This window comes from Camelus dromedarius, chromosome 12 (assembly GCF_036321535.1).
Source record: "Camelus dromedarius isolate mCamDro1 chromosome 12, mCamDro1.pat, whole genome shotgun sequence".
In the NCBI taxonomy this organism is placed as follows: Eukaryota; Metazoa; Chordata; class Mammalia; order Artiodactyla; family Camelidae; genus Camelus; species Camelus dromedarius.
In genome coordinates, this window is record NC_087447.1 from 12,994,707 (window position 1) to 13,017,858 (window position 23,152).

Consider the following 23,152-nt stretch of genomic DNA (forward strand, 5'->3'; position numbering starts at 1 on the left):
TCACAATAGTGTAGAAGACAGCGTTTTGTTGCTTCCTGCAGAATGATTTGACTTGGGCCGTAAGTAGGTGATGGTCACAGAGCCAAAGAATAAAAGCACAACTATGAGATGGGAGGAGCAGGTGGAGAAGGCTTTGGACCGACCCGTGGCTGAGGGCAACTTGAGGATGGTAGAAATTATTTTGACATAAGACCCAATAATCAGTAGAAAAGGAATCATGGCAAATAATACAGCAACTACATAGACACATATCTCATTGAGTGACATGTCCCCACAGGCCAGCGTGATCAGTGGGGGGATGTCACAGAAAAAGTGGTTGATTTGGTTTGAACCACAGAAGGGCAGTGAGAACACCTGGCATGTCTGCCCTATCTGGACCGGAACTCCACTGAGCCAGACACCCACAGCCAACTGGATGCACATCTTGTGGTTCATGACCAGAGGATAGTGCAGAGGGCTGCAAATGGACATGTAGCGGTCATAAGCCATCACAGCCAGAAGAAATGCCTCTGTGGCCCCCAGAACAAGGAAGAAGCACATTTGGGTGGCGCAGCTCAGCAAAGAAATGCTTCTGTCTTGAGTCCAAAGGTTCACTAGAATCCTGGGAAGAGTGACAGACACATAGCAGATTTCTAGAGAGGAAAAATTGGCCAGAAAAAAATACATAGGTGTCTGGAGAACAGAGTCCACCCTCGTGATTATGATGATAAGACCATTTCCTGTTAAGATGAATATGTAGACGAGAAAGAAAAGACCAAATAGAAGCCCCTGGAGGTTTGGAAGGTTAGAAAATCCCAAGAAAACAAACACCATGACTGAAGAGAAATTGCCTTCTGCTGTTTGGTCTCTGGGCAGCATCTGTGAAAATAAAGAATTTAATATGTAAAGTCACTTTATCTGCCTGAGTTGCAGTTTGCTAAATGATGAAAAGTGTACCCTGTGCTTTTGAAAGTCGCAAAGTCACTAAGAATGAATCCTATAGAAACATCTAAACTTGATGTTAAGCTGTGTCTTAAAAAACTGTTCATTCTTTCGCTAAAAATTATCCCTCAGAAAGCATTCCTATAAGGAATTACGTCTGCTGAGAGATGGCTATGTTTTCTTGCTACTGATAATGAAATAAGTGATGTTAGGTTTTGTTATTCAGATTTGTGACAGGAATTTCAGAGTCTAACTGGAATGGTGTTAATGAAAATAAAGGGAAAATAAAAATCATGAAAATGTTAATTATAGCAATAAGTTTGACACTTTTGTTTGGAATGACATTTTCCATCAATTATCCTTTTTATGTTATTTTAAAAAACCATTGCATTTATTCACATTTTGATTTAAGCTGTCTCAAATATTTTTTGAGGCATCATGTAATTACAATAAAAATAAGCTGGAAAAAGTGATTTTAGGGGGTGATCTTTGTGACTTTTTTGTGTTCTGATAGTTGTTATAGTGAGTTTATTTCAGTTGAAAGAAGTCATAAAGTAACTCAGTCATGAGGATAGTTATCAGATCTCAGATACTGGTTTTGCATTTGAGTGTTAATTCCTGTAATAAATAGACAAGTTTTTGATTCAAGACATAGTGTCAAAGGAAGAGAAATTGCAAAGAGTTTTGGAGTCCTCTTGATAGGATTATCCGTATGGTGCTGAATAAAGCACGTACACAAATTCCAGGATCTGAGGATTCCATTTAAACATGCAGCTTCTTGCAGGCAGCTTTATGTGGAGGAAAACAGGGAGACACTATTTGAAATCAGCTTGCAAACCATCAGTGCACGTGGTAAAAATGGGACACTGATGAGTGACTGCAGTGATTCATTGTATTAGGAGAATCCACAGACACTATTTTATTTAATCCTCAAGATGGTGCAGAAGCAATTCTGTCGCCCTTTTACTTAGACATAAACTTCAACTTAAAAATGTTATATAAATCAACCAAGATCACAGCATGTAAATGTGATTCAGATTATGTTTCGGGCTCAAAATCCAAGTTACTTTTATTCCAATGGGTAATATCAATAGACTGTAGAATGTAACATTTGCATATATTATATAAATCACTCAACAAGCATTTGATCTACGAATGGAGAGCAATTTCCATTATTAACCAGATGTATTGTCTACCCCAGTGATGACTGGCGTGCGAAATGCTATTCTCATTATTGTATTTTGTGTTCGCCTCTGTCTCTCCACTCACACCTTTAAGTCCTGCTTTAATTTTTCTCCAATAGGTGAAGATTTTGGAAAAACACAACAGAACGAAGTAAAATTTGAAAGTAATTTAAAAATAAATTAGAAATTAATAATCTACAACTGACTGAGGCACTAATTTGCTCAAACAGGATTTAAGTCAAGTTTCAAATAAGAAGTAATGATTTTTTTTTAATTTCCACATGTATTGTGAATAATAAATAGTAATTGCATGGTAAAGTCTTTGAAATCTAAGAAGTAGAATCATTAAGTAATCTCTCTCCAGTTTCTATTTACCTCCTTAAATATTATAGTTGTATGAAATATTTCCTTAAAATAAAAATACTGAGAATTTTCTCTAGGAATTTGGAGTTTTTTTCATTGTACAAAGAAGTGATTCTTCCCCACTCTAAACTTGCTATTATTCACAGTCCTCTTTCTCAGAAGTCCTTCAGTGTAAACAGTAAGCAGAGACTTGATTCCCATGTCCTTTTAATGGAGGCTTGTTTTCTGCAGTTGGACACTTTTCTCAGGGACACAGGACAGTTTCTCTCTTACTTAGCTAATGACTTCAGGGCTCTAAACCCCCTTGGCTGAGGACAAAGACAGTTAGTTATATTTGTAGTCTGATTTTGTTGTATTTCATTAGCCAGAGAAGAATAATGTCAAAGGATTTTTCAGTGCCCTAAACTTTTAGATTCCTTTTCAAGATAATGTCTCTTTAGGAATAATGATTTTATAGATGGTAGTGTGCAAACTCATTTTTTAAAATAGCTAATTACTGCTTTCTTCAGTAAATTTTCTTGTATTAAAATATTTTTCAAAACTGTCTCAATTATTTTAATAAATTTTGCTACATTATAATTAACAATACATCTTAAAATTGTTTTAATCATTTATTTCAGGGATTTTCTACAGGAAAATGTAGATGTTGCCTGAAATATAGTTTAACATACCCGGTTAATATATTTATTCCATTAATAGCCTGTAAATATTTGGACTCTTTGAACTTTGATGTTTAAAATATAATTAGCTAAGAAAACTAATCTAAAATGTAAATAATGACTAAAAAGTTCATGCTTACCTTCATGGACTGGAATGGAATGATCTCTTTCTTTGATACAAAGTCTTTTAAATGTTGTTCTTTTTTTATTCTTATTTGTTATTGAAGTATGGTTGATTTACAGTGTCAGTTTCATGTGTACAGCAAAGCGATTCAGCCATACACACACACGTGCACGTACACACACACACACATATATACACACACATATAATGTTGTTCTGTTGAAATTTAGTTTTAAACTAGTTGAATACCAGGAGTTGCAAATACCTTTCTAAACAATGTTCTCCTTCAAAGCAAATAGTGCTCTGTAAGTAAAAGTATATGTCTTTCTGTCTTGTGGGAATTAGTTCTTTCTGTTAATCACTTTTTAATTGGACCAACTCATTATACTTGCCATGCAGATATTTTGGAAAGTGACCAAAATTGTCTCTGGCCATGGCATTCGTTTTCAGGGATGCCTTACTCTACCACTCACTCAGGCATTTCGTCTTTCATGTGCTTTGTTCTTTTCCCTTATAGGTGTCACCAGTAAATAATCAAACGTCTTCAGCTAGTTAGATATTCTGTAGAGCTTTTAATAATTTCTTTCACAACTAGAAATGAAGAAATGGAAATGGAAAATTTTAAGTAAGATTATTTATAACTCCAATAAAAATTAAAATTTTATGAATATATCCAACAAAACATGTTATTTTAATTTGTAGGCTGAAGACCACCTATAATGATAAAAGAATTTAAACAAGACCTAAATCATGGACATAAGTATTTTGTTCATAGACCAAAAGACTTAACACAGTAAAAATGTCAGTACTCATGGAATTAGTATGTACATTTAATTCAATTTCAAATAAAGTCTTAGCAAAATTATTTATAGATACAGAAAGTCTGATTCAAAAGTGTACATATAATGACAATGTAACTAAAATAACCAAATAATGTTTTGTAATTTTGGAGGAATCACACAATTAAATTTTAAGATCATGCACAACTACAGCACCAAAGAGAGTGTGGTTTTGGTAAAGGTTGACAAATAAATTAATGTAACAGGAAGTTCCAGTAACAGACCCACACGAGTGATCAATTGAATTCACTCATAGACTTATGAAGGTATAATTTACATAGCATAAAATTTACTTGTTTTTTCTGTAAAATTCAGTAACTGTTGTGTAAACATAGCAAGTTGTACACCCATCATTAAAATATAATTTAGAACATTTTCGTCACTCCAGAAGGAAGCCTAGAGTTGGCATAAAATCGATTCTCTTCTGTCCCCAGCACTGGGCAAGCACTAATCTCTTTCTATCTACATATTTGCATTTTGTGGACATTTCATGTAAAGTGAATTATACCGTATTTATTGTTTTGCATCTGATTTCTTTCATTTGCATAGCATGTCTGAGGTTCCTTCATGTACAGTTAAGTGTCTGTAGTTTATTAGTTTTTTTGTTGTTGTTGTTTGTTTTTTAATTGAAGTATAGTCAGTTACAATGTATCAATTTCTGATGTACAGCATGATGTTTCAATCATACATATACATACATATATTTGTTTTCCTATTCTTTTTCATTATAGGTTACTACAAGATATTGAAATATAATTCCCTGTGCTATACAGAAGAAATTTGTTTTTTATCTATTTTATATATAGTGTTTAGTATTTGCAATTTTCAAACTCCCAGTTTATCCCTTCCCACCTCCTTTCCCCGATAACCATTTTTTTTTTTACTATATCTGTGAGTCTGTTTCTGTTTTATAGATAAGTTCATTACTGTGTTCTTTTTTTTTTTTTTTTTTTGATTCTACATCTGAATGATATGATATTTTTCTTTCTCTTTCTGGCTTACTTCACTTAGAATGACAATCCCCAGATTCATTCCTATTGCTGCAAATGGCATTATTTTATTCTTTTTTATGGCAGAGTAGTATTCCATTGTAGTTCATTAGTTTTTACTGGTGAATGGTATTCTACAGTATGGATATAGGATATAGCAATGAATTTATTTATTTGTCACTTGAGGGACATTTGGATCATTTCCAGTTTGGGGCTATTATTAGCAATGTTTTTATGAGTTTTCATTTACAAATTTTTAGTGGATGTAGGTCCTCATTCCCATCAGTAATGCATAAGAGTTCCTATTTCTCCACAGCTTCTCAACTCTTGCTATTTTCTGTCTTTTTTATTATGGCCATGCTAGTGGGTGTGAAGATCATCGTGGTTTTAATTTGATTTTCCATAATGAGCTAATATTTTGATTATTTTTGTATATGCTTATGATATTTTGGTGTAATAGCTATACAAAATGCAAATAGCTATGTTTGCATATTTTGATGGGGTTATTTGTCCTTTACTATAGAGTTTAAAGGGTTCTTTACATGTGCATTCAAGACCTTTACCAAACATAATGATATGCAAATATATTCTCTGTCTGTGGCTTGTATTTCATTTTCTGAATGGTTTTGTTTAGAATGCAACAGTCTTAAATTTTGATGAAGTCCAATTTAATGTTTATTTTATTTTATGGATTGTGCTTTTGGTGTATATCTGAAATTCTTTGCTTTAAACCATGACCAGAAAGTTTCTCTCAATGTTTTCTTTTAAAAGTTTTATAATTTTAACTATTACATTTAGGTCTGTGATTAATGTTGTATTAATTGTATTGTATTAATTTTCTGTATTTCATGAGATGTGGTTTAAAAAATTACATTTTGCATATACATTACTTATCACCCCAGCACTGCTTGCTTGTTGACAATTTTTTTCTGTGTTCAATTGCCTTGGTAACTTTGTTAAAAATAAATTCACTGATAACATTTGCATCTTTTTCAGAACATCTTCATTTTATATCTTAAATAATATATAATTATAAATTTTGGATTGTACATGCTTATATATCTTAATAATCACAAAATACAAAAAGGGATGGAGAGAATTTAGAGAAGGAGTGGTATGTCCATTGGGTTGTTGTACCAAACTCCCAGAGAGGCAGTCAGAAAGGTTAGTTCAATTAGTGACCTGGGGAAGGAGCTGATCCCGAGGGTAAGGACTGTTCCTTATTGAAGAACACTAACTGTTATGACAATAGAACATATTTTAGAGGGCAGTTACCCTCTGTTTCAAATAAAAGTGAATTCACTGTCAAAAAAAAAAAAAATAGCCAACAACAACTTTCTCATTTTCTGTCTGTCTTTTAACTCAATCAGTAAAGGTAAGCATTATATTTAATTTCAATCCAAACAAGTAAGCATAACTTTTTTATCCAATACCAAATTTAGTTTCACATATGTCTGTATATATTTAGCACCAGCAAAAGGACACTCATTACAGAAAATTTTTAAAAGAATCCTTTGTTTTTATGATTGGTTAATTTCAAAACATGGTTCAGATAGTCTTTTTATTTTTCTGACTACTAGCATTATATTATCAAATGAGACATTTCAAAATACTTTGTAGTATAATGGACCAGTATACTAAAGATAACCAGCCTCTTCATCATCATCGTAATCATCTTAGGTGATTACTATGTGTTAAGCGTATATTTGAGTAGTTTGCGTGTATTAAATCTGGGGATATCCCATAAAAATTAATTGCATGTAACTAAGGAGTAAGATAGTGAATGGACTTTATTAAAAAGGATTTGCCTTCTCCTAATATCAAAGAGATCCTTTGTTAAAATAAAGTTCTATGGTAAATGAATCAGAATATATTAAAGAGATATTGATATATTTTCATTTTCATCTTTAGAGAATTCTCCTAAGGGAAAATGGCTTCTGGACTGCATTCACCAATTTTAGATTCCTCTTTATTATCTTCAACTTGATTTTATAAACTTGCTCTAAAGAGTATTAAACACATTGTGATGTAGATGCTATACTTGATATCATATCATAATCCCCACACCAAAGAAAATCATTATTTTCATCAAAAAATTCAGAAAAATAATCACAAATTATATGAGTAAAAACAAAAGTGGCTATGTTTAGCTAAATTATTTAGTGTTCTCCTTTCTGAGTTGTATACATAGAAGCTTCTGAACGATTCCAGAAGTCAGGGAGAGCAACGGATATGTTGCAAGATTTGAGGAAATTTTTGTAGGTGAGATTGAGTTTGGAAGATAAGTACAATTTGGATAGGATTTGAAAAGCTGTATTTATTACTTTGCATATGGTTTTACACTGATAATTCCATTTAATATTCATAAAACATTTTTCCATTTGACAAACAAAAAGGGGGAAAATCAAATTTTAGTAAATGTAGAACACTGCAGTCTTGATATCAGGTTCTCTTTTCTTACTTTTTCTGGCTGTTTTTTGGCACCTTGCTTTTAGTATGACTTTCAAATGTACTTCCCCATAGTAAGGAATATATAGAAAGAATCAAAGATTGAGAGAAAACTTTACCTGAAAAGCCCACACAATAAAGAGAATGAAGGAGATGGCAGTTTCTGAAGGTAATAGATCATCAGATGTAGGTGAATCACTCATGCCAGTCTAAAAAGATTGGAGATTCACTCAACAAACAATTTTAATCAGTGCCCAAGTACTACACTCTACATTGAATTAAACAGGTGACCAAAACATAGTTAATGTGTCAGGATGAGATGTTAAAAAAATAAGAAAAGAAGACATGATTGTGTATTCTACACATGATATCATGTCTTGGTAATGTCACCTATCAGCCAGTAGTTTCTGACCATTTTAAAGACTAAGTTATAGCATTTTTACATTTCTTACGATCCCATTTTCATTGAAAAAATTATATAATAAAAGGGACAAGGTTCAAATGCCTTTAGTACCTTAATACACAGTCAGGAATGCTGTAGATGGTAAAGGAAACTATTATTTAATTTATTTTTCTTAATCACAGAGAATCCTCAGGATGTCCAGGTTTTGCATGAACTGTTGATTGTGCCCCACATGTGTCTACATTTTTGTAGCTGAAACATTGACCATTGTCCTCACTTAACACCCCTAGAATATGGTGCTAGATGTGTCTCTTCCTTGCAGGGGCTAGTCTCTATTGACTTCCAAATTAGTTAACACATAACTTGAAAGTTATGTACATCACACTGGAAACAATGAAGTAGTTTGCTACTTCAAAAAGAATGAGTGAAAAGAGTATAAATTCTACACACACAAACACACACACACAACACAAAAGGCATGCTTGATACATATGAGGAAGAAGCGGGAGAGGAGATTTAAATTTTGGTAGGAACCCTCTTTTACACCTTGGGGGCTATTTCAAAGAAGCAATCAAGTTGATTCACTTGTAATTTATTCAAGAAGTTAGTAAATCCCATTTTGTGAAACAAATATATTACACAGTGCATAGAAAGATGGCTAGAGTCGCAAAAGAAGCATATAATTTATTTATAACAAAAAGTATATAGTGAAGATGGGCAATCTTACCCCAACACATTCACATGCCTGAACTCAAACACACATGTGCTAGAAAAAAGAATGAATGAATTAAATGGGTTTAGAAGAACAATAGCAATTACTGAGGATATTGGTAATTAAGAAAGTTCTCAGAGATGAGTTGCAATTGATGTGTTTCATACAATAAGTGGGTGAGGAGTGAACATGCTAGTTAGAATTGCTTTCTTGATCATAACTGCTTGATGAACATGCCTCTTACTTCTTGAATGTTTCTGGACAGGAAGGCCACCTTAGAGTTTCTTTCTTCCTCCCCAAAAAAATCTGAGTAAAAATTCTGAGTGCAGATTTTATATGGAGAATGTCAAAGCTAAATAGGACTTTGGAAATACCACAGTTAAACCATAACTTTTAGAAATTAACTTTATCTCCCCTAAAACTACTTTAGATGGCTTACAAAATATTTGCTTGTGAAGTCAAATTAATTAGTTTTGAATTAATCATTGTAAAAAGAGAATTGAGAGGTAAGGAGAAACACTTAGCTGAAAGAATGAAATGATTGTTATAATTTAACATAGACTCAGATACTGCAGTTGGAGCGTTCAAATGAATAGCACATTACAACCACATGTCTTCAGAAACAAAGAAATACTATAGTCTGTAGCAGAAGTAAAAGATTAAAGGGATTGTTTTTCTTACAGATAGATTTAATAATAATGAAAAATACATTTCACCACACTTTCAGAGGACCTGGAAGTATAGATTTGGTTTTTAGAGGGAGTTGAAAAATCAGAAGGCATCCCATCCTGTTTACAGATAGAAAAAGAAGAGCCAATGAAAGTGAAATAATGGTGCCTCTGATTAAATCATCCCCACAGATGAGGTGTGAAGAAATGGAAGCAGAAGACAACATTTCCACAGTGACACAGTTTGTACTCGTGGGATTTTCTGACCTTCCCAACCTCCAAGGGCTACTGTTTGGGGTGTTCTCCATCATTTACACCATTGTCTTAGTTGGAAATGGCCTCATCGTAGTAATAACTAGGATTGACACTGCACTACAGAAACCCATGTATTTTTTCCTGGCAAATTTTTCCTCCTTGGAAATCTGTTACGTGTCCGTCACTCTCCCTAGGATGCTGGTGAACCTTTGGACTCAGGATAGAGGCATTTCTGTGCTGGACTGTGCCACGCAAATGTGCTTCTTCCTTATACTGGGAACCACTGAGTGTCTCCTGCTGGCCGTGATGGCCTATGACCGCTACATGGCTGTTTGTAACCCTCTGCACTATCCCCTGGTCATGAACCAGAAGGTGTGCATCCAGCTGGCTGTTGGCTCCTGGATCAGTGGAGTCCCGGTGCAGATAGGGCAAACATGTCAGATTTTCTCTCTGCGTTTCTGTCATTCTAACCGCATTGACCACTTCTTCTGTGACATACCCCCCGTTCTGAAGCTGGCCTGCGGAGACACTTCTGCGTACGAGCTATCACTCTGTGTAGTGGTTCTGTTGGATGCTGCCGTCCCTTTTGTGTTGATACTTGGCTCTTACGGCAAAATCATTTCCACCCTTCTGAGGTTGCCAACAGCCAGAGGTCGGGCCAAAGCCTTCTCCACGTGTTCTTCCCACCTGCTGGTTGTGCTTTTATTTTTTGGATCTGCAACCATAACCTACTTCAGGCCAAAATCGAGTCATTCTCCAGGAACTGACAAACTGCTCTCTCTCTTCTACACCATAGTGACCCCGATGTTTAATCCCATGATTTACACCCTGAGGAACAAGGATGTGATTGCAGCACTGAGAAAACTGTTCCTTAAAAAATTCTGAGATGAGTTTAATTGTATATGTTTTAGCTCCTTGCCAAAAGGTTATCAGAGAAATGTTTTCAGTCTCTACCTTCCTCCAGTAAGTTAGCCTCTTCCAGTTTATAACGTACTTGTAGACGCTTTAAAATACTAACCCACAATTTACTGTGCTTAGATACATGTTATGTACATGAATCTCTCTTCAGTGCTCCATTTCTAAAGAATAATCTTGCTCTATAAATAAAAGAGCAATGCACCTCACTTGTTTTATATAAAAACTAAAACCACAATTCAGTCTGTTGAGATTTTGGGGACTTAAAGATACTGGTAAATACGTGGCATCATTCATCTAAATAATTGCTTAAATCTTCACACTTGTATTCGTCAACATTCTTTGATTCTACAGCATAGAACCTGGCCAATAAAAGTTGAAAAATAAATGTTTGAAGGAGGGATTGAATGAGAGAATGGAGAGCTGAACACTGCTGTGCCCTACATCAGACTCCTGGAAAAATCCAGACACTTCAGCGGACCTGCAAACATTGGGAGCAGATTTATTTAACCCACTGTACACTCGTGTGGAATTGCTCCAGTCGTAACACCAGAGGGAAAGCCCTCCACGCATTTAGTTCTCTTCCTAAGTGCGTGATAGTAGGGGGCTTTCTTATTTTTCTCAACCTGTTTTGCACACATTTCTTCTACATTCTACTTAGTAATTTTGGCCCCAGAATAATTTGCTTTGAATTATTTCTCCTCTTTCATCATTGCACTCCAAACAGCTAATGTTATGCCAATTTATAATTTTTAAAAAAAATATGTTAACGTAAAGCATAGAAACTTGTTAAAAGCTATCTTCTGAATTTTCCGAAGTCCACACAATTGCACTCCAGTAGTGTGCCTTCCCTAATCGATTCCTCGTGTTTTTAATCCTCTTTAAGGGGTTTGAAACTGTTAAACCTTTTAACTGATGTTATCAAGGACAGTGAACGTCTGTCAATATAATCATTAATGCCTGTCCTCTCAATTTCATTCTTAAATCAGCAACTGACATGTAGAGATTATTTGGTGCATCTTTTCCTGAGAACTTCTGCCGGCATTTCTTCTGACAGTTACGCCACTCGGTAGTTTTAGTTGTAATTGTACACACGTGCATGTCGACGTTAGCTGTGTCATTTTGTCATAGGAAATGCTCCTGGTGCGTGCAAGTTTTCATACTTTTTATGAGTGTGGCATCACTGAACACTTTGGGAGTTCCCAGGGTGCTTTTCTTTGCCATGCGTGTATACAACACACCTTCATTGGATGTATGAACTCTTGTGGGTATAAACAGCTGTGAAGACAGACACCTTTCATTAGGATTGTGCAGGAATTTAATATACTCTGAGTGGCAATGACAGAGTAATAAGCAATGTCTTAGGATGACCTGTTGATATTTCAAAAAAAAGAGTTGCATATTTCTGAAGTTTTGGCTTTCAGATATTTGTCCTGCAGTCAGATATTTGAGAGCAGTTTTTGTACAAATCTATTATATTTTTAAAAAAAGCCATTTTGCTGCTCCCATGTGATTTTGACATCATAACGCACTGGTACATGTGCAGGCTCCATAGGTTTTCTTTACAACTTGGCTCACAAAGCCTGTGATCCTGCAGCGTTGTTTGCAACAGCATCCCAAAGTGGGGAGAGCGACTTCAAGAGCTTGTGAGTAATGATACCCCTACAAGCACTGATCTGTGGTTACGTCCCAACCATCTTCCCTTGAAGATTCATGCAATTGTGATAACCAGTTCTTATAACTAAAATTTTATCGTTAAAATAAAGTCAGCTAAATATTTACAAATGGCCTCATCAGGAAGAATGAGCTGGCCCCTCGTCTTGACAGGTTTCAGTTTACTGTTTTTCAAATGTAGCCCAAGTTTAACAGTATTGTGCAAATATCATCATAACATTGGTGACATAAACTACATTTATTTTGTTTTAACATCATTTAGCATCATCGTCCACATGTCCCTCTCTCTGATCTGTGTTAGCCACAAGCATGAAAGTGTCTGTACCCAGCAAGTGACTCTGGTGGGGCCACAAAGACCCCCTGACAATATTTAACTGAGATTATTTCCGAACATCCAGGCTGGCCTTGGAGGTAAAGTTGTCAAGGGAGCTTGGCTGGTGAATGAGGATAAAATGTATTCTTTAAACTGGGTCAGGAATAACATCACATTGATGCTTCCATTAGTTGACAATACTTTAAATTTCTTTGTAAGTTACATATAGTAAATTTTAACTTTACATACCAATTAAAATGCACTTTTTTTGCAGCAACATGGATGGACCTGGAGACGGTCATTCTAAGTGAAGTAAGCCAGGAAGAGAAAGAAAAATACCATATGAGATCACTTATATGTGGAATCTAAAAAATAGCAGACAAACAAACTTATTCACAAAACAGAAACAGACTCACAGACATAGAAAACAAACTTATGGTTACCAGGAGGGAAAGGGGATGGGAAGGGATAAACTGGGAGTTTGAAATTTACAGCTATAACTAATATATATGAAATAGATAAACAACAGGTTTATACTGTATGGCACAGGGAACTATGTTCAATATCTTGTAGTAACTTATGGTTAAAAAGAACATGAAAATGAATATATGTATGTTCCTATATGACTGAAGTATTGTGCTGTTTGCCAGAAATTGACACAATATTGTAAACTGACTATACTTCAATGAAAAAATTTAAAAAGATGTATCATCAAAACTACAATCAAGATACAGAACAGTTCAATCAGCCATCAAAATTCTCATTTTTTGTCTCTGTAGTTAACAAGTCCCACCAACTTTACCAGCAGAGGGCCTGCCCTCTGTCCATGTGGTTTTGCCTTTTCCAGAATGTCGTATAAATGGAATCACTTGGTAAAGGCTTCTAAGCCTGGATTTTCACTTGGGCACAAAGCATTCAGCATTTGCCATGTTCACTCGGCACAGCACATGGCGGTAGAGTCTGTTTGTTTACATTGCTTAGTGATATCCCACTGCACCAGGTACCCCAGCTCATTTGCCCATTCCTCGGATGAAGGACATTTGAGCTGTTTCCAGAATTTCACTGTCATGAGCATAGATGCCCTGAATATTTGGTAATCAATTTTTGTGTAAATACAAGTTTTTCTGTCTCTATAAAGTAGACTTCTGGGTAAATGTGTATGTTAAGAGTGTAATTAACTTCATAATGAACTGCCAACTCATTTTCCAGAGGGGCTGCCCCTCCCAGACAGTTTGCATTCTTACCAGGAAGGCATGTGTGTTCCACCTGCTCTGAGTCCTCCCCAGCACTAAGCATTATCAGGGTGGGGTTGCTTCACTGTTCTGTTTTTGTTAGCTTTGTGTGTGTGTGTGTGTGTGTGTGTGTGTGTGTGTGTGTGTGTATGGGGGGGGTGGTTTGCCAATTCTGAAGTATCTAGTGACTTTTCATTTTCTTTCAATTTTCCTTTTCCTAATCAAATGTGACGTGACCATCTCTTCATGGCCTTATTTGTCATCTCTGTATCTTCTTCGATGAAGTATTCAAATTGCTTGTCAACTTCTTACTTGGGTTGTTGGTTTCATTATTATTGAGTTTATATGTGTATAATATATATGTGTGTGTGTGTGTGTGTGTGTGTAAAAGACACAGTGCTCTGTTAGATATGACATGTGCAAATATTCTATCCCAGGCTACGCCTTGTCTTTTGATACCTTCATGTCTTTAACAGAGAATGGAGAGAAACTCCCAGACAACAGACTCAAAGAAATAAATTATCCCCAAAAAACTTGAGTGTACATGACAGCAGGTTTGTCCCCATCAGACATTCAGATGAGACCACAGCCCCTCTGATGCTTTGATTGGTGTCTTGCAAAGCAGCCAGAATCCTAATCCACTGAAAATATAAAGAAATAAAGATGTGTTATCTTAGGTCACCGAGCTTGCTACAGGTGATTACGCAGGAATGTATCAATAACACAAATACTGTTACTTGTTAGGGAAACACTGCTGGGATAAAAACCTAAAAAGGCAGGGGTGTCTTTGTAAGTGGGATTTGGGGGAAGGCAAGTAGAATTTTGAGGAGCTGGATAGGGAAAGTCTAAATCACCTGGAATGGACAGTGAGGGCTCGAAAGAATGAGAGGAATTTGTTACTGGAAACTGGAGGGAGGGACAGTCTTGTTACACAGACGCAGCTTCATAAAATTCTCTCTTGCAGTTTTATGGAAAGCAGAACTTGTGATAAAGTTGATTATAGTGATAAGATTTCCCAGCAAAATGTTGAAAGGGTGCCTAGAATCTTCTTACTGCTTAAGGTAAAATGTAACAGGAGAAAAATTAAGGAAAGAACCAATAAACAAGGTTCCAGTGTTTGAAAAATTTGAAAATTTTCTGAAGCCATCAGAAGGTAAAAGCAAACAAAAAATCCTAAATTTTAAAAATGGCTTCTGAGCACAGGGCATGGAACTAAAGACTTGTACAATTTGTTGTTAAAACCTGAGCCATTTCAAGGGACCACAGACGTGCTCTCTCACACAATTAGCGCTTTCAGGACATTAAGGATGTGGCTCGCAGACCATCTGAGTCAGTCCACGGAGCCCCTAGGAAACGTCCATGGGCTGCCCTTCCGTATCTCAGCAGGGACCTCAGTAGAGCAGTTCTTACTTTGAAAGAAACCTGCGAGTGTAGCTTTGTCAAAGGGAGTGAAACACTGTGACATCCACGGGCGGTCACAAAGTATTCGAGAAAGTCCTTTCAACAAAAGCGTTGCCAGCTTAGGCTGCAGAGGGCAGGGAGATTACAAAACGGAAGAGACCATCACCCCAATATTCTCCTGGGAGGAAGTACGACTGATCAGCCACCAACGTGTCCTCCCTTTTATGTACAAGAAAGTGTAATAAAATCTGTCTCTATGTTGATATTCAACTGCAGACAGCCTTTTTTGGCTCTATAACAGGATATAAGCTTTATGTATACAATATTGTATTTTGACACCTGAATGCTGTGCAGTGTGCTCACCACAAAACTTAAGCTTGCGTCTGTCACCAGAGTTCACCCGCTTGACCCACCGTCCCCTCCTGATACCTCATCTTCTCTGGTAACGACTACTCTGTTCTCGCAGCCATGTGTTTGCTTTGGTTTGTTCATTTTGATTGATTGATTGATTGATTTAATGTTGTGGGTCACAATGCAGCGGGCTGGTAACGTGGGTTGGTAAAGAATTACCAGAAACTGAGAGGAGTTTAGGAAAGTTTAATAGTTACACTGATGTGGGTGACACTGGGCCACACAGGGGAGAGGTGCCTGTGTGAGTGCCGCGGGTGGGCGTGCAGGGTCTTTTACTAGGGGGAGGGCGCTGTGCACACAAGGAGTAGGGGCTGCATGATCAGTTCGTGCACAGCTGGTTGTAAGATCTGTCAGGGACTTCTCTGAACAACAGTTTTTAGCAGTTTGATAAGGGGAGGTTGTGAGACCTGTCCGCGGGAGGGGCTGTCTCCTGGCGCGATGGGTTTTATTAGAGTAAACACACATCAAGAAGTTTTATATCCTGCAGAGATGCAGGTATGCAAAAAGCCCTGCAGTGGGGAGTGGGGTTAAGGTTTCCCTAGGCTCCAGGCACCCAGAGAGCCCAGGGGTGGGGGTTTATGACTCTACAGGGTGGCAGCTGGCTCTGCAGTTAATATTCCACATATGAGTGAAATCATAAGTATTTGTCTTTCTCTATCCAACTTATTTCACGTAACATAACATCCTCAAGGTCCATCCTCCCTGCTCCCATTCCCCCCACATCTGAACAAGCTGCTCAGAAAGCCTGGCGCTTCCTACTCTAGTGTCAGTGGGAAGTTCAAACCACATGATCCCTGACCCACACGCAGGAACCTTCAACCCACCCTGGTACCCTAACCGCCATAAAAACACCGAGCCACTCTCCTTTCCTTGTTCTCTGGAAGCATTTGTGGACCCGCTTTGGAGCTGCCCTACTGTCTCCAGAAAACCTTGTTATATGAGTAATACGGATTTTCACCGTTTCTTGGTGTGTGGGGGGTAGATTGTAACCGAGCAGGACCCTGTGGGGGCCTTCCCAGGACAGCCTGCTCCCCCACATCCTCTGCTGTAGCTCATCTCTGAAGTACCCAGGTAATAGTATCTCATGTGTATTCCCTGAGTTTTTCAGATGCTAAAAACCACCACCAAAGGGAAGAAATTAACTACTTGATGGTCAAGGGCACGTGGCCCCAGACATTCTGGTACCCAGGGGTCGATAGTGTGGACCACCCTCTTACCTCTACATCAACCCATCAGAGGATTGTGCACAAGCTGATCCTGTACCCTGCAAACTCTCTCCCTTATCTGGCCTTTAAATGTGCTTTGTTGAAACTCTTTGGGTATTTGGCTTTTTATTTTTTGTTTTTTTTTTGATCATGAGACACTGGGTCTTATTTGCTTCTCTCTGCAATAAACCTTTCTCTGTGCCAAACTCTGACATTTCACAACAAAAAGTCAGAGGAAAGGTGGATTTCTCTCCCTTTACTTGAGCTGGGACATTCGTCTTTCCTTCCCTCAGTGACTGATGCTCCTTGGACTATCTGCTTGGCCGCCATAATCTCACAATCTGATTCCTGTAATAAATCTCTCTCCAGACAGATAGATATCCATCTTTGTATTCATCTATCTGTTTATTCTGTTTCTCTGGAGAACTGTCATATACTTCCCAAATGTCGCATCTCCACACACCATCACACTGTGGATTAGGGTTTCAACATAAGAATTTTGGAAAGACAATTCATTCCATTTCACCCACATGGTTAAAACAGTTAAAATGGCCCAAAGTAAAATAAAACAGAGATTTCAAGAGTTTAAACCCATCATGTAATACCTGTTTAGAGAAGGTGTGATGATCCCCACTGCTTCTCCATTTTGCAGCCCAATTTGTTCAGCTCTTAAGGTTGAAAATAATAAATGACACTATACTGCCACGATCTTAAGGCCATGGTTCCACCCGCAGGGTCTCCATGGGCAGTGTTACTGACATTACCCACCATTCAGTGAGCAACTGTTAAATATGTTGCAGCTATAGATTAACCTAATATGTTCTCTTCAGTGCCTATTCCAGCAGCATCTCAGAGGCAGTTTGCCTTCCCCTCTGAAGGACTATAACACATCTTTACTTGGCTGCTCATGGGGAATCTCAATAGCCCAGCCAGTGAAGGGCTTTATATACACTTTAAAGGTCCTAGTGGGTGGGTACTGAGATCTACCCGTCTTGTGGCCGTGCAAGACAAGCCTCATATGTAAGTTATTACATATTATTAAACCTGTCACCACCCAACCTGGAGTGATCTGCTTCTTTCTTCAGCCTGTCCTTGCCCTCCATGTATGAGGGCCACTTTTAAATTCTGCTGGGGAAATTCTCAAGTTTGCAAGCCAACTGGGTCTGATCAGGCCCCCCAAGATGGCTGTTGTCTCGCTCTCTGTACATGCCCTGCTCACCAGCCCCTGTTTCTCCTACACCTACTCACCTGGCTGACCTTCCCTCTTAATCCTAGAGCCTAATCAGTGAACGCCTACATACTAGCGCCCCAGCCCTAACTAGTGATTGTTCTAATCTTTAGCTAGTTTATCAAAGGGCAGTGAGGGGCGCGCCCCTTGCTGGTTTCCCTGGTAACCAGGGAGCCAACCTGACCTCAGTTCCGTCTCTAACTGGTGACCTCCTCTCCCCCGGTAGGGAAGGTGCTGCCATGTCCTGCCTGCCTTCTGCCATCCATAGAGGGTGTCGTTCCGGGACACCTTTGCCTGGGATGTGTAAGATCCCCTGTCCAATAAACCACTGATGTCTCTGTCAGCGTCAGTGGCTCTTTCTTCGGTCTTCAGGCTGGGCATTTACAAGCCTAGCAGGCCTGTGGGGTGCAGCCCAGCGAACAAGAACACACATGGACAAAGAAGATCATGAAAGGGGTTGGGCCGTGATCCTGACTACAGTCAGGCTCCACCGGCTCAGTTACATTCCTGAAGACTCTTTGGCAAACTCAAAGTTGTCCCATCCTTACAACTACAAGGAAACAATTATCGATCTTCTTCATACCCATAATATTAAAACGAAGATGACGTCTTACAGATATTCTGAGATCTGGAAGCAATGCATTTTGAGGGGAAGGGTAATTAGGTTTGTTTGTTTGTTTGTTTATTATTTTTATTATTTTAAATAGAGGCATGGGACCGAACCTGGGACAACTTCATGCATGCTAAGCATCCATTCGACCACTAAGCTCTACCCTTCCCCCTTAGAAGCAACGCATTCTTGATTTACAACTTTTACCTAAGCTAATCTATGCTGGTTCTCACAAATGTTCTTACATTTAATTGGGTCTCCTAAAAGCAGCTTCTGAAATCTGTCCGAATTACAATACACTTGGCACTCCTGTTAGTGCCTCCCAGAGGAGGCCTCTTTATTCTAGAAGCTTTAGCAACCTTCCCTCCTGTGTGCTGGAGTCTTTGGATCACCTATGATGGTTGTAAGTTGCCCCAGGGCTTCTGGTGCAAGAAATTGCCCTCCTCTGCTGCGTGCTACACATGATTGGGGTGACAATCGCTGGATGCATAAAAGAATCTCCTGGAAACAGAGGCTCTCACTAACTAGATGATTACACAGTTGTCTCTGGTGCCATCTCGTGTCTGGAGGATGTAAGAACTCTAGGCAAACAGAAAGCATTCATTCATTCTCAAGCAATCCCAATGCCAAAGAGCATTTCCTTAAGGCTGCTTCACGGTGAGTGTTGTAGGTTTTTGGGGGAAAGCAGCATATATTTTCCTGATGGCCCTCTGTATCACACAGGTTAACTTTGGGGGCTGACAATTTCTGCTCTATATGATGTTTGTAATTGATCTTTTGTCTCCTAGAAGTTCTCAATTGGAGCCAAAAACTAACGTGAAATATCACAACAATCTGTCAACTAAAACAAAATCACACACGTGCGAACTGTGAGTTAAGTTTTATTTGGGTCAGAATGAGGATCTAGCCTGGGAGACAGCATCTCAGCTCTGAGGAACTGCTCTGAAGAGGCAGAGGGAACTCAATACTACATATGATTTCAGTGAAGGGGGGCACGTGCAGTCAGACATACACTTAGGCAGAAGCTTGCTGCTCGTTATGGGGAGCAGGTGTCACTGTTAATGATTTTAGTGCTTTTCTAGATATGAGGCAAGAATTTGGGCTGATAAAATCTCCTCCTGAAAATATCTATCTGAAGGCCTGTTCAGCAGTCTTCCCAGAGCACAGAGCACCTCATTCCTGACCTGGATCCTGAACTCCTTTCAGGGTGTGTTGGAGGTCAGCGGCTGCAGGGCCTCGAGATTTAATCCAAGCAGAGCCAGATGCTCTCAGGCATATTTAAAGTCCTCCCATCTTTTCAGAAGATGCTTATCTAAAGTCCTTCCATTTTCTTAAGACAGCACTTGCTGATACCAAACTCTGCAGAATCTTCCACTGGGCTTACCCCTCAAAACCACCAAGAATATCAGCTTTCAGTACTACTAATAACAGGTAACAGCTTTGAGCTTCCAAGTGGTTTTTAAAATAATTTAAATAATAATAGTTACATTTTTAAATATCTGAACTATTTACAAAGAACCTCCATAACAAAGGGGGTCTTTTGTAGAATTCCACATATCATTAAAAACAACCACAATATTAATGACCGTGAAAATTGCGCATTCAAACTAGTACTAACAGAGTTGCTATTATAATCATCAAAGTATTTTAAAAAGTAAATTACAATAGCAATAACCTGCTAATTGTTCCCTAGGAGTCCCTTGGAAAGGAGTATGTTTAGAATCCTTCAATTATTAGGTCCCTAATGACATAAGAATGTATGTAAAAGTCCTTGGTTCTATTGGTGAAATTATTCATCTGGGTAATCTGGGTAATTGGAAAACAGCGCCTTCCTTGGTAAGTAGCTTCTGTGGTTACCAGACTGGCTTTAAGGTGCAAAGATAGGCTTTTGTGGATCTGGGAGAAATAACCACTGATTTATGTCTAAATAATTAAGAAATCACATTTATCAGTTTCATATGCACAAAGAAATCTATCTTGTGTCACTGTTTCTTACATGGCTTATGCAGGGATCAGAAACACTTTTTGTTTAAATAAGCTATTTTGCTACAGATGAGAAAACTGAAGCATGGCTGACTACCTGATATTTGGAATTAATTTATTTTCTATTTTAACATTATTTTGGTCTATATTTGGGAAGAATTTAGTGAATCAAAGCATTTTGATGGGATCTTTTTGTTCGGTCTCTTCTAAAGCAAGAATGCAAGATTTGCTATCTTCTGTTTTTACCCTCAGGCTTCTCTTCCCACTCACATTTCTCTACATAGAATTCTCAGGCTCTCAGTGGATGCTCCGTGTACATCCCTGAGAGTCATGCTCTATGTTTTCAGTAAATATGTGAGTCATTCCTTTCTTCCTTCAGCGACTCACAGTCTCACAGTCGCCACATTATTAAGGCTCCAACCAATCTCCTATTACTGTCATGAGCTTTGACCTGAGACACACCTGAATTTGAATTACATCTGTCCACTACCAGCTGAATGACTTGGAGTGTCACTCTAAGCTTCCATGTTCTTATGCAAAATATGGAATTAACAGGAATCTAGCTTATGGTAGAGCAAATGCATCAGAAAGCTTTCGGGTCAGGAGCTTGGGTCCAATCCTGTTTTCAACACATCTTGGCTCTCAAACTCTCTGTGCCTTAGTTCCTTCATCAGTAAACAAAAAATGATAGTGACACTACCTGAATCATAATTTTGTTAGTTTGTGACCATTAAATGAATTATATGTAAAGTGTTTAGAATATTGCATTCCACATCATAATTATTATACAAATAGGAGCTGTTATTAATAAATCCTTACCATGTGGTGCTAGGCATAAGCTAAGAATAAAAGAGGAGTGGAGCAATTGAAACTGAACTTTGCTGTTTGTCAATTATGTGTCAGTCTGTCTTAAGTGTGACAGCTTGGAAGGATAGATAGATAGACAGACAGACAGCTAGATAGACAACTTCTCTAATTTGACCCATAGAGCAATTATGTGAGATATTTATTTTCATTATTATAGTACAGATTATAATACATACATATATTATATATGTTTTATATATCTTATAATACTGACATGGTATGTATGGTCCAGTATAGTATAATACTATATATTATGGTGCAGGATATATATAATGTTACATATAATATGCATAATATATATGTTATATATATATATAATTGTGCAAGGTCACACAGCCCACAGGTAGCCAATGTAAGATTCTCTCCAAATTTTTATTGACTCTAAAATCAGATCTTATCTTTTTGAAATACCCTGATTGCTTTGAAAACAGATAAAATAGGAATAAATTAACTACTCTCCCAGCGTAGGGCTGCGTCTCACTCGTGCTCTCTGGGGCACTAACGTAAGACGGCACACTAGCCCTTCTGATTCTCTTAGGCTTCTCTGTGCCTCTGTCAGAGGGTGGTTCTAATGACTGGATAATATGCCAACCGTGGGGTTCTCAGCACTATCACTGTCGTAATAATATTTACATAAAGGAGAGGAGGACCCCACACCATTTTACTCTGGCCCACTGGGGCAACACCAGCATGGCTCATTGGATGTTTTGCTTGTTTGATTTATCTATTTTCAAGCCCATCCTTCCAGGTTAAGTGTAAAATTTCTTGTACTTCAAGTCAGATTCAAATTCCTCCTACTCTCAGGAAAATTCTGAGACCCCAGAAGCAGGAATGGACAGAATTCTTGGACCCAACACCGTGAATCATATTAACGTACAAATAACTGGCGGCTAAATATTTGTGTTTACTCACACATGTAATCAGTGAGAAGGCTATGTTGAGTATTTTTTTTTAATTAGAAGTTAACTGGTAACTAATTTTTTACCCACATTACTCAATCAACTAATATTCACTGAGTGTGTACTAGAAGCCAAGAATTATAATAACTGCCAAGGAGAAAAACAGTTAATGACTTTAATTACCTTGACTTAGTATCTTGACAGGATTTATGGAATGACCCTAAACTCTATACGCAGCTGATGCCTACTGACATTTATTTTTATTTTATTCATTTCCCTTTTATTCAGCATTTATAAAAAAAAAAGAGCTGTAGTATATTTCATTATGCCATTCCAACCACTCTGTCAAGAGTACAACACACACCACCATCTATTAAATCTTAGACCGAAGGAGCAAATTGTTCTATAGTTATCATTCCAAGGTGTATTGTATAAGTCAATTTATTTTAATTTTATAAATATATATACTCTTTTATTTTATTATATTCATATATTTATTATATATATATATATATATATATATATATATATATATATATATATATATATATATATATATATACACACTCGTCACACCATCAGTTCATTCATTAATTTATTACTTCCTTTAATCTTTTGGGCCAGCTATTGTGCCATATTTGGGGCACAAAAAGGTAAGAAAAAAATCAGATGTGACCTTTACATCTCTGTCCAATAGAAGATATAGTCATTAAACAAACAAATAAAATGAGATACAGCTACTAAATTATGAAATATAGTTCCCAAAGTCTATATTTGGAAGGAAATCTGGGCTGGGGGATTCTTTATTTGATTGCCTGTTTGTTTACTTAAATAATAAAACAACCTTATA

The 23,152-nt window shown here is 37.5% G+C and overlaps 2 protein-coding genes across 2 annotated transcripts; one reads left to right on the forward strand and one right to left on the reverse strand.

Annotated features, from left to right (window-relative positions):
* Positions 1-858, reverse strand: LOC105101059 (olfactory receptor 10AG1-like). The gene has a single exon (XM_010994164.3). The coding sequence runs from the start codon at positions 856-858 to the stop codon at positions 1-3; it is 858 nt and encodes a 285-aa protein (XP_010992466.3).
* Positions 859-9,501: 8,643 nt separating this feature from the next.
* On the forward strand, positions 9,502-10,449 carry LOC105101065 (olfactory receptor 10AG1). Its single transcript, XM_010994170.2, has one exon. The coding sequence runs from the start codon at positions 9,502-9,504 to the stop codon at positions 10,447-10,449; it is 948 nt and encodes a 315-aa protein (XP_010992472.2).
* The last annotated feature ends 12,703 nt before the right edge of the window (positions 10,450-23,152 follow it).

Excerpts from the sequence above, each read along its gene's own strand:
- LOC105101059 (XM_010994164.3), bottom strand. The coding sequence starts at position 858 with ATGCTGCCCAGAGACCAAACAGCAGAAGGCAATTTCTCTTCAGTCATG.
- LOC105101065 (XM_010994170.2), top strand. The coding sequence starts at position 9,502 with ATGAGGTGTGAAGAAATGGAAGCAGAAGACAACATTTCCACAGTGACA.